This window comes from Tenebrio molitor, chromosome 7 (assembly GCF_963966145.1).
Source record: "Tenebrio molitor chromosome 7, icTenMoli1.1, whole genome shotgun sequence".
Taxonomy (NCBI): Eukaryota; Metazoa; Arthropoda; class Insecta; order Coleoptera; family Tenebrionidae; genus Tenebrio; species Tenebrio molitor.
This window is the reverse complement of record NC_091052.1, coordinates 1,895,944-1,908,093: the sequence shown is the minus strand read 5'-3', so window position 1 is coordinate 1,908,093 and position 12,150 is coordinate 1,895,944. Positions and strand designations below refer to the sequence as shown.

At 33.8% G+C, this 12,150-nt stretch overlaps 1 protein-coding gene across 1 annotated transcript; it reads right to left on the bottom strand.

Annotated features, from left to right (window-relative positions):
* Nucleotides 1-4,340: 4,340 nt before the first annotated feature.
* ALiX (programmed cell death 6-interacting protein-like protein AliX) lies at nucleotides 4,341-8,895 on the bottom strand. Its single transcript, XM_069053282.1, has 12 exons — nucleotides 8,617-8,895; nucleotides 8,433-8,551; nucleotides 8,254-8,381; nucleotides 8,045-8,198; nucleotides 7,823-7,947; nucleotides 7,324-7,772; nucleotides 7,088-7,268; nucleotides 6,879-7,031; nucleotides 5,581-5,955; nucleotides 5,235-5,532; nucleotides 4,951-5,151; nucleotides 4,341-4,895 (listed from the first exon to the last, which is right to left on the bottom strand). The coding sequence occupies exons 1-12, from the start codon at nucleotides 8,820-8,822 to the stop codon at nucleotides 4,753-4,755; spliced, it is 2,532 nt and encodes an 843-aa protein (XP_068909383.1). The 5' UTR covers nucleotides 8,823-8,895; the 3' UTR covers nucleotides 4,341-4,752.
* Between the last annotated feature and the right edge of the window lie 3,255 nt (nucleotides 8,896-12,150).

Here is a 12,150-nt window from a genome sequence, read left to right as displayed (position 1 = left end):
TATTACTAAATATTTTTTAATAAATATTACAGATCTATAGTTGACTCAAGTCGCAAAAAAACACTTTTTCTAATTTTGACATAGAAAGTGACACTTTTCAAAATTAACTGACGTTGGGAAACGTCACACTTTTCGTAACTGGTTAGGAAAAGTAAAATCTTTCCTAACTGGTTAGGAAAAATTTATTGTATCATCAATTTGACACTGTCATATTTTTTGTTTTTAAGCAAAATAACCGTGCCTACTTACCTACTTGATATTTTAACACAATAATAATTTATTATTAATGAAATTCATTACTTCGTTTAACGTTTGAAGAAACTTTTTTTTGTCACAATTAGAAAAAATCTTGTATGTAACACGTTAGGAAATGCAATTTTGTGTAACTCGTGTGATTTTGCGGGATCTCGCTGCGCTCGTCCCGCAAATATTCCACTCGTTACACAAAATAACGCATTTCCTAACTGGTTACATAAATAGCTATTGCATTTGCAACAGCACTTTTATGGCATTGGTAGGTAGGTACCTGGGTCGAATATTCGATATATGGCCTATGGCCACCTTAAGATTTGACATCAATTTTCTTGCACTGTTTAAAATTTGAGGTTACCAATCCCTTTTTATATCGTAGTGTATCTGTCTATATTATGGGATGGGTACAAAGAAAATAATGTGTAAATAGAATTGAACTTAAATAATCCATTTTTAAAAACTGGAAAAATGGCCATATTTTCGATAGTGTAGTTAAATATGGCCACATAGTGGTCATATTATAACGATATGAATTAAACACATACAGGGTGTTTGAAAATTGCTAGTACAAAAAAATACTGGTAATTGGTGATGGTGAGTTTAAGTCATTGGCAAAAAAAAAATTTAATAAAAGTCCCCTAGTTTTCGAGATAAAAATTACTAAAAATTGGGTTAAAATTGTTAGTACCATTGTTAGTTGCCAAAATCTTGCAAAAAAATATTTATTTTTCATATTGTTGTATAGTCCTTCATTATCACGCTTGGTTACCAAGGTTTAAAAAATACTGCCCCGCCTGAGGCGTAAAATATGCTGGGATAGGGTTACTTTATCCCTTTTGTTTAAAAAAATTAAAAATTGTTTTTTTGGATTTCTTAGGGCTTCTAGATGCCACAGTTTTTTTTTTGTACTAGCAATTTTCAAACACCCTGTATAATAGTTAAAATCTACAAATGAAATTACCAAAAATACAAACTTAAAAATCAACTTTAAACAAAATAGTTATTTTTATATTAAGTGCGTGAAGAGAGTGTTTTTTGTGCATGAAAAGGTCTTTTACGCCGAGACGAAGGTCGAGGCAGTATAAGCCTTTGAATGCACAAAAACATCTTCACGCACGAAATATAAACAATATTTTTTCTATAATTGATTCAAAAAATTTAAATTAAAAATTCAAATTTTTGAAGGAACTCTGAAGTTTCAATGCAGTGACCATGTTGCTAGGTAACTAATAAAATACAGTGCGTGAAGTGAAACACAGAAATAGTCGTGTGCGTGAAATCGCATTTCACACACTGTTTTGTATGGTTTCTATGGTTTCGATCTTACTAACAATGCAAAAAGAAATACACGTTAGAAAATGACCCACTTCAGGCACCGATAACTATGCGTGAATTTCAATTTTTTGAATCAATAATAGAAAAAATATTTATTAGTTTAACATTAATATTATAGTTATACACCAGAAAGTTGTTTGGAAAATGACAGTTACAAGTTATATTTTGATAGAACAATTTTAACTGACATTCATATTAAGCATAACAGACCAGACATTATAATTTTAAATAAACAACAAAAGCAAGCATATCTTTTAGATATAGCTGTTCCAAATTCACATAATATAACACAGACATATAACACAAAAATTAATAAATATTTAGAGCTGTCCGTTGCAATGAGAAATCTTTGGTGTTTAGAAAAAATTTCGATTTTACCACTTGTAATTTCAGCAACGGGAATAGTACCGCAATCTCTTTTTAAAAATTTAAAAATTCTGGATTTAGATAACACATTGGTAGTTGAAATTCAAAAAGGTATATTATTATACTCATGTCACATCGTGAGGAAGTTCCTTAACATTGACACAGAAGATAATACACAACAAAGTCAAAATGCGGAGGCGAGACGCCGGTAATTATGTTGATAAGCACTGCACTATTACTTGATAGTAATATCCGTAATTGTGTATGTACTCCGGCAAAATTGCCGTGCCGCCGGGTGGAGGTGGGATAATGCATTAGAAATTAATAATGGCACATTCTGAGATTTTCATCAAATAAACTTAATTATTTTTGATAGGTGTGGCCATATTTTCAGCCATCTGTTTATAGTGTTAAATTTACCATAACCTAAGTTATTAAAAAAAAGACAGAAAATATGCATAGGTATGTCATCTAGGGTTACTACTAACTAAAATGCAATGAATATTTTACAGTACAATCTAATTTATAATACGAGAAATTCATGAAAACTTGGGACTGAAAATTTCTAACAGAGATTAACGTTTCCTTTGACCCTCTACGCCTTTGACTGATATTAGCGGACTGGCGGGAGCGCGGGGCGGGTGAGGGGTGACAACTACGCCACTCCATCACACACACATAGACCATCTAACACGTACACTTACCGTTGTCGACCCACTGATAGGTACTTTTTTAAAGAAAGGGGTGTGGCCATATTTTCCGGCTGACCATATTCGACACAGGTACCTCATATGGAAAATATTCAATCAAACTAGTTTTCTGCTCCCTTTGTGCCTTTATTTGGTTCAAAATATTGAAAAAATGCAGTTGCAAATGACCAGTGGTTTTTTGCAAATTGAGTCAACTATAAAATAAATCAGTAAACCACTAAACCCAAATTTCCTTTCATGAATATTCAAGTATGTAACCTCTACAATTAGGTAAATATGTCATAAAACTAGATATTATAAGTAACGTTTGCTCTGACTGTGGGTTCCTCGATTTAAAGAAACTTGTAGAAAACAATAACAACCAGTTTATTGCCGATTAACAATTTAGGTACACAAAATAAAAAAATTCACATGAGAGAAAATTAAACTGAAATTGCACTAAGAACTTTTAACCACCGTCTTCGTTCGCTAATAATTCGTCATCCCTGACTCCAAATAATTGATTGACCCCGACGATTATACCGAGTGACTATAAATGATTGAAAGAAAATAGTGGATTGGCAACACTGATGCAGTTGGTAGTAAGTCTTGTCGTGCATTATCTGTCAGTCATTTCTATTTAGGTTAGGTTAAGTCACGAAGTACATTGTCGATTTAGATTTTTTTGACGTTTGTTTCAATTTTAAAAATTACGTGTGTCATGCCAACGATGTCGCCAACTAAAGATTTCAAATGTGTTACCAACATAACAAAATAATTTTCAATCATTTATAGTCACTCGGTACAAGAAAACAATCTCTAAAAATTTAATTTAATTTGTTTTTTTAATATCTGACAATTCAAATTGTCTTGTTTAGCGGTTGCTATGCGACGCGCGACTTATTGTTTATAAAGGCATCCGATTGGCGATCTGCCGTGGGTTCCGAAAATACGACAGATGTGATTGGCCTACAACCCGTGGATTCGAGTTATCTAACACGGGGCGTAGAATTGATATTAGGTACTTATTCTTTCGTTGAATATCCAACAAGAATGCATTCACTCTTTAATAGTGTTACCAGTTTGGAAGGGTCGAACTGTCGAATCCATCTTCGGAGCCGGTGTAGATTTATGGACCGACGTCGAAGTGACTCTGGAAAGAGCCGGTTGGGTGCCGTCTCTCGAGATCCAGGTCGTCTCGAAGAAGAGCAATAAGAGCATCGTCTTTTTGTTCAGCTCGCTTTTACGGGGCCGCAATCTTTTTTGTAGTAGGAGAGTAGAGGAGTGAATGAAACGAACACGTTTAGGGCGTGAACGAAAGTGGGACGAATTTCGGCGGGCGTCAGTTATTTATCGGAAAGTTGGGGCCAAACGCAGCGCGAAGCGCGAACGCATTGAGCGGGCAGAAAACCCGTAACAAAATCGGGACGCGAACGATGCCCCGGTATCAATAGTCGTGGAGAAAAAAAATTACCTCGACGAAATGTAGGTATATTTTATTATCCAATAAATAATTGTCAAAAATGAATGAGTTGAGGTTTTCTTGTTGGACACTGACCGCACAAAGTAACATAAAAAAAATCTTACTCTGTCATGTCCCACTAATGTTTCAATTATGTAATACATTCTCAATTCAAGTGTCTTTTTTCACCGCTTCAACAGGTGTAAAAACATTAAGGTAAAAATAAAAAAAAAATAAAAGTGATAATCATTTATTATGTATGATTAAAAATATTAACAGAGGCACTACTTTTATTCCAATTTATAATATTAATTTTTATTAACACTGAAAATGGAACAGTACAAAAATATGTATTATTTTACGATAAAGAATATGAAATAAATGTTTAATAATATAATTATAATATTGGTGGACCTAGATAACAATAATTGATTTTTGTGATATAAAAAAATTAATAACATAATCGTTACAACACTATCAACAGATAAATTTACAAAAATTGAAAAATGTATCTAGATAGGCCATTCAACAATTTCCCCTAAAATAAAATACATATCTACTTGAATTAAAATATTTTCAACTCAAGTAAATTTACCTGATCAGTATGCACCTAACATAAAGCTGACTGAAGCTTTGTAAACTTAAAACCTACCACGGATTTGGTGGATATCCTCCTTGAGGTGGTTGTTGATATCCAGAAGGTGGCTGTTGTGGATAACCTCCTGGAGGAGGTTGCTGTTGTTGACCGTACCCTGGAGCAGCCGGGAATCCACCCGGATAATTATATGAACCTACAAAAAAATTATCTCTCAACGTACGATCGTACATTGTCGAATTTCACATTACTTGGGTACGGCATTGTACCATACGGATTATACCCTTGTGGCATCGGTGGCGGTACAAACGACGGGTACGGAGTTGAAGTTGAAGCTCCATATGGCACCGGCATTCCTTGCACATAAACTGGATAAGGTACTCCGGGCGGAGCTTGCGGAGTTGGAGCCTGCGCCGGTTGAGGTGGCCTCGGTGGAGCCTCTTTTTTCACTTCTAACAACAATAAAAACGTTTACACGTATTACCTCGCCAAATTAAAATCCGATCTTGAGCGTAAACTCGAAAAAAACTGATACCTGGGCCTGAATGATACGACGGTTGAGTTGGAGTGGGCAACGTGGCTTGTCTGCTAGACTCTTGTGTCAAGTCCTTAAGCAACTCTTCCTTTTCAGTTTTACGCGCGAAGCAATAATCAGAAACTTTATTTTGGAAAGCTACCAACAACTGAGTCAGATCATTGTAAAACTTTGTGCCTTCCGTTAAATTATTCGACAAATCTCTGAACGCATCGTGCGCGGCTGCCAACTGACACATCTTACTTTCACGTCCGCCAGCCGTCGAGCCTCTTTCTTGAACAAATTGACTATGCGCTTGCTACAAAATACCACATCGATAAACGACTCTTATAAATGTGGAACGCACCTGTATCCTCTCTACCAATCCTTCTTGTTTCTGAACGCTTTCCTTGACTTGCTTTTGGAGCGGTCCGTACGTCTGACCGAGATTTTCCACAGACAATACGGGTTCACTTACGGCGCCATCTTTAGCTAACGCCGACAAGAACACTGACTTCATGTCGAAATTGGTGTCTTTCAATTCGGATTCGATTGCATCTCTTTCTGCTTTTATTGTTTCCACTTCCTCCATTAGTTGTCGCAAAGCGGTGACCGCTGACGAATTCGTAACATTACCGGATGAACCTTGGGGCACTGCCGCTTGTAATTCACTTGGTGATTGGCTCAACAATTGAATTCCCGCTTTATGCGTTTCGAATTTTTCACGAACAACTTTATCGGCCTAAAATGTGTTAAAAAAAGCTTTCAACAAATCAGCTTCTTCCTGAAGACTGCGCGAATGCTTCAATGGAATTTTGAAAGCATCTACAATGGTGCAAATAACGGAAATGGCAAAAATTTGTGGAAATACTGAGAAGTCATGTTCTTCCACGACCTGCTGTACTATAACCGGCCTTCATTAAAAATTCATTATGAAAATGTTTCCGAGAAAGAGCCAATTTTCGTCAATGAGGGCGCCACAAAACGGGTGCTTCACTAAATAATTATTTGTTCTACTAGGTATGAAAATCATACTTTTTTCATAAATTTGCAGTTTAATTAGCGAGGGCGGAGCTCAAGCAAATGAGTGAAAAACAGACTCTCATAACGTGTTGTACACGATATTTTTTAAAAATATTGTTGTAAGCTGAGAAATTTGGGCTAAAAGGATTTATGAAAAATTAAAAAAATGCTTTGAAAAATGATGAAGAAAAGTATGTACTACTTTCACTACGATTTTTCATTAAAAAAGTGCTACTTTCATTACGATATGCAAAAAATACTAAACAATACGCAACATAACAAAGAACGATAACAGCACTAAACACAAAAACAACGAATAATAAGGAAAAAATTCATCTAAACAAGAAGTTTTTTTACTTCAAACCCAAAATGTCACAAGAAAAATTCTCGGTGACAAAAACTAAGATTAATAATATCCCCAAAAAAACGCCTGTTTATCAGCACTCTGCGGGGATTACTCAAATTACATCTTTGAACGAAAAGGCCGGTTATAATACAGCAGCGTGTAAAACAGAAACAAATGCTTTGCGAATCTGTCACTATGCTGTCACTTGTACCACAGCGCCCTCTATTATTTTTTTTTAATACGTATGATGTAGTCTACTGACGTAACACATTTAAAAAAACTACAAAAACCTATACCTCTACGGCGTTATTAATAATTTGCCGGTACTTGGTCGCGTTTGATCTGAACATTTCATTGAGTTTATCGGACGGGGTTCGGGTCCAACGCTCCTTGAATTGTTGACGCAGAGAGTCGTCCGCTTGCTTTTCTTCATTTAACATCCTGTCAGTCTAAGATAACGAAAACGTAAATAATCGCTTAGAGTCAAAACAAATGGTCAGCATACTTCATCCAATATGTCTTGGTTCCGTTTTAACGCGTCAGGCAATTCTCGTATCATTTTTTCCAGTTCCTGGATGCCACCCAGTTGACTAACGGCGTTCGCTTTTTCCAAGATTGAAGGTGGCAGACCTGAACTGCCGTCCATAACTTCAATAGCCGCTGGCAAATTTAATGAAGCTAAGATTCTATCAAACATAATAAATACATTTATAATGATTTATGAAATACAATTGTCAGTACCCATTAAGTGTAGTAGTAGATTCTCTGAGACGTCCAATTTCCGCATTAACTATTTCGGTTTTTCTGACATCATAAGCAGCTAAAGCTTGATGTACAGCAACTGGAACCAGCTCACTGAACAAATCATTAAAATTTTGACTCATGTGCTGAGGTAGAGGTAACACTTTAGCTGGTTGGGCTTTACCAATGGGATCCACAGACTTAATATCTGGGATTCTTTCATGGTAAATAAAATCATTGTCTTTTTTTACTTCAGTTAAGTTTCTTTGAGCTTTGTGTTGCAGTTCTTGAAACAGGGATGGTTTGCCTGACCTCTGTTGGGCTGTTTGAAAAAGCGCAACTGCTTGCTCTAGTCTGGCAATTTCTTCACCTATCAACTTGCTATTTCTACAAACCAAACTTTGATAATATTCAGCTACTGCATGAAGAGCTGCTTGTTTTCCTGCAATCTATATTTTATTGTTATTATTTTTAACTTAAAACCTGACATAAAATTTACCAGTGGAATCCAATCTTTTTCCCATATATGTTTTAAATTTTCTCTTTGAAACACTTTCAAGCTTTCACCATAAAGATCTTCACACTGAGAAGCTAACTTAGCCACAATAGAATCCTTCATATTATCTTGAATAAACATAATATTCAATTACAATTTATCTGTCAATAAATCAATCAATCTAGTTCTGATTCATTTATAAAATATAAAGTAACAAATCTTTACCATGTATTGCTTTGTGAACAAAAATTTCCTGTGCTTGTGCCAACATTAAGCCTGACAAAGCTCCCAAAACATCAGGATTTAAATCAGGTGTAGGGTCTTGCTGTATTGTTAACATTACAGTAGATTTCAAGTGATTGAAGATTCCAGATGATTGCTATAAATAATTCCATTGAATAAAAAAAAAATTTGAGAGGTTTGTATCAGCATACTTGAAATAGTTTAGCAGCCAATTTAAGTGCATCATCATTCTCGATGCTTTGACCAGCAGCTACAGCACTTTGTAAAGCAGCAACATTGAATAAAATACAAACTTTTTCATAGCTCAATGATGGAATGGCTAAAATGAATAATTTACAAATTTAGTTTTCTCCCTACTTAGTGGCCATACTTAAGCTGATCCTAGATCCAAAAATAGATCCTTTATCAAATGCATCCTTCCATTTAAATGGAACTTGTAGCTCTTGTGCCGGAATTTTTGTTTCTAGAGATACAAGTTGATCATAATATCTGAAAATGACGCATCAGAATATGCGGGTCTTCCATTGTGTAAATTAATCAAATATGAATCATACCCATAAATAATCTCCAGTGAACTCTCATACTTTTCAAAGACTTTCCAAATAGCATTGTTTCTCAACTTTGCTAACTCGTTTATCGCGTCGGCACAATCTTCCGGTTTATCTGCCGTACTGTATCGTGATTGAATTAAATTTTTTAGAGGTGTCACTAAATCAACTTCTGACGGTTTTTTCAACGGAACCGACAATAACTCTGCCATTTTCGTAAATTTGATTATGCACTCAACTCAACAACTGTCAACACGACAACTGACAGGTACACCAACTGTCAAATCATATGACAGGAACGCCTAACAAGAAGCCATTTCCATTATACGCAATACGCATGCGCCAACGATAGATTTAAAAGAGCAAAAAATAAATAATAATTAATAAAGTAATAATTGATGAAAACTGATTTTTATTAGCGTTTTGGAGGCATTTAAACAGATTTCTTTTATTAAATGAAAATTATTGTTCAGTATTCTAGGAAAACTTGGAAAGCAGCTGAAAGCAGTAACCGTTGGTAATGTATCAGTTGCAGGCAACCAGTAATACAGTAAATAAGTCCAAACTTGCATACAAACTTTCCACTTTAGTTTCTTATCCTATTAATTAATTAGGTAATAAGAATTTGAATTTTATTTAAAAGAGTCTATTTAACAGTGTATTTTTGGTTTTAAACAAATATTATTAAAAATATCCAATGTTGTAAATATGTCTTAAATAAATACTCAGTGATTACCCATAACACTACCGATACCGGGACCAATAAGACTCGTTCAAATTTAAAAAAAAATCTATACTTAATTTTTTCCGCAAATTCTTCAAAACAATTAAATATAATTTGAACCGTAAAATTCATACCCGCCCATGTGTTTACACATCCAATGATAACGAAGCACGAAAAAAAATACTCGACTGAAAACCAATTAAAACTGTTAGTATTAAAACAACGGTCGTTCTTTCTTCAAAAAAACTGTGAAGTTTTTATCGCACAAAAACATTTTCACTTACTCTTTCGTTTCAATTAATGATTGATTATCTCATGAGCAAAGTGTCAAAGTAGGGGTTAGAAATATGTAAAAAAAATATCCGATTTAAAAAAGATCAATATTGAAACGTTTCGACTTCCTTGGTTCTTCCTCAATGAAACTTTCCTCCCTTATTTGGTGTATTGTTGGTTGCCGCATTCCCTCGGATGATATTTTTGCGGGAAAATACAAAACAAAAATAATGAGAAAGAAAATGTTTATTAAAAATCAAGAATATGGAGAATATTAAATAAAACTGTCACTTATCACGCGTATTATATTTTTGTGTTCTATTCAATTATTTGTCATAGGTATATGTTTCGCCAGTCATTCCTAATATTTTTGTTGCTTATTTCATCAGCAGTCACCGCCCTTAACATAAGTTTCTTCTTTCTTCTATTAAAGATATTAAACTTTAAAAATGAAAACAGATATCTGATATATCACTACATTAGTGATGCTGTATTTTGATTGTCAGGTGAACTGTACGTGGTAGGATGTTTTTTTATCCAACATGGGATTTGTTTATTTGTTAGATAAGTACATACATTACTTACACCTTAATCTCTATATGTTATAGTTATAGATTGTACGTAAGGTTCCGTAATACTTCTCATATAGAACGATAACCTTTATGCAATCCTAAACTTTTTTCTACACTTTCATTTCTTTGATACATCATAGTATACCAAAAATACCACATTTATAATTTGATAGTACAGTTGAAGAAGACAATTTACATCTCTCTATAAAATTAACGTAACACTCGTTTTAAAATTACCTGATTGTGTAAATTATTTGAAATTTGCATGTAAATAAATCATCAAATGTGAGACAAATGCGTTTAGTTCTTTCGTTAGACCTTTTTCCATCGGGGACCATAAAAAATGCGAAATATGATAAATCCAATATCCTGAATTCTACAATAAAAGTCATTGTGAGGTGAGGATTTGTTAAATTTTGGTACACTGATAGTGTCAATTAATGATGGAGCATATGTTTACACAATTTAAATCGCGATGACGGTGTGAGAGCTATTACGAGTACATTATCAAATGAATGATTCAGTTACTGTTTGGTCTCATAAAATTTCCCGGTATTGTTCATGATTAGATGCGTAAACTAGGGAGTAGGGCCGTAGAAGATCGTTTTTTGAGATTACGTGCTTTACGATAACGATTCACAACAACAAGAAACCTACAAAAACAACTTATTCGTACAACCATCCATCATTTTCAAGTAATGATGAAAACAGTTAGAAGACATCTTGTTAAACATGATTTACTTCTCAGCCAACGGGCTTTAGCAAGCAGCTCACCGCCGAGCTTGACTCAAATTTGCTAGAAAGCACGTGAGAGCAATAATGGTTCCCTCAATAGTCGTCGTTACATTAACGATATTCTACAACAGCATTTTTCCGTTTGTGTCTTATATTGGTGACGATTTCGCATTACTGCACAACAATCCAAAATTTACTGTACTGGGGGAGTACTTTGAAGATATTGATGTTCATGTAATGAACTGGCCAGCAAGACGTCGAGACCTGAATCCCATTGAGCACTTATGAGATAATGCTAGAAGACGTCTCAAACTCTTAACGAGATAAAGCAAAGTGTGGTGGAAATATGGAACGAAGCTAGTCAAAGCATACTCAATCATATTATACATAACGTAACTCCAAGAAAATTGGTTTAACAGTTTTTCTTAAATATTTTAATTTCAAATGAGAGTTTTCTACTTTTATGACAGGTAGTAATAATCTTAATAATCAACACAAATAATATTTGGACACATTAAGTAGTTTGGTGTATCTACTTAATTGGTACCGTCCTTGATTTATAACTTTTGTTTTCTAAAATTTTATGACACGCCGAAGTCCAGATATGACAAACAAGTCGTAAAAGTCATTAGTACGTGTGTAGTATATTTTTTCTTATATTGTCATACTCTAAAACAATCCTACATAATTTTAATAAAAAAGTACAGTTAAGTATTTTTTGTACAACAATTTTAATAAATAACTGAAGATGATCCAAAAGTAATAATAAAATGTTAACATATTTCGTCATGGACGTTTCTTATACTTATACTTCTTTTCATTATTAAAAAACGTAAATATTAATACGAATACCGTTTTATATCATTCAAAGAGCCGTTTTAGTGTTCTCTCAAAAATTTTAAATATTGCAAATCTGAGAAATAATTTTTCAACAATTTATCGATTACGTTTTTGAATTTTCTCTAATAAATTTTCGATTTTACACTAAAATACAGTTAAGAGTCGCAGGTATTATACGAAATTTTGCACTGGCATGATGACAAAGACAATGTAAAATTTTTTATGAGGTAAACTTTTATCATTTCATATTTTCTATATTTTTCCATTTTTGATTTACGACATAATAAAATTTTATTACAAACATTAAGTAAAGTAATAGTTTAGGGATTATATTGTTAAGTATTCAAAACAATGAAAAAATCAAGTCAATAATAAATCGGTTGAAAAAATTGTATT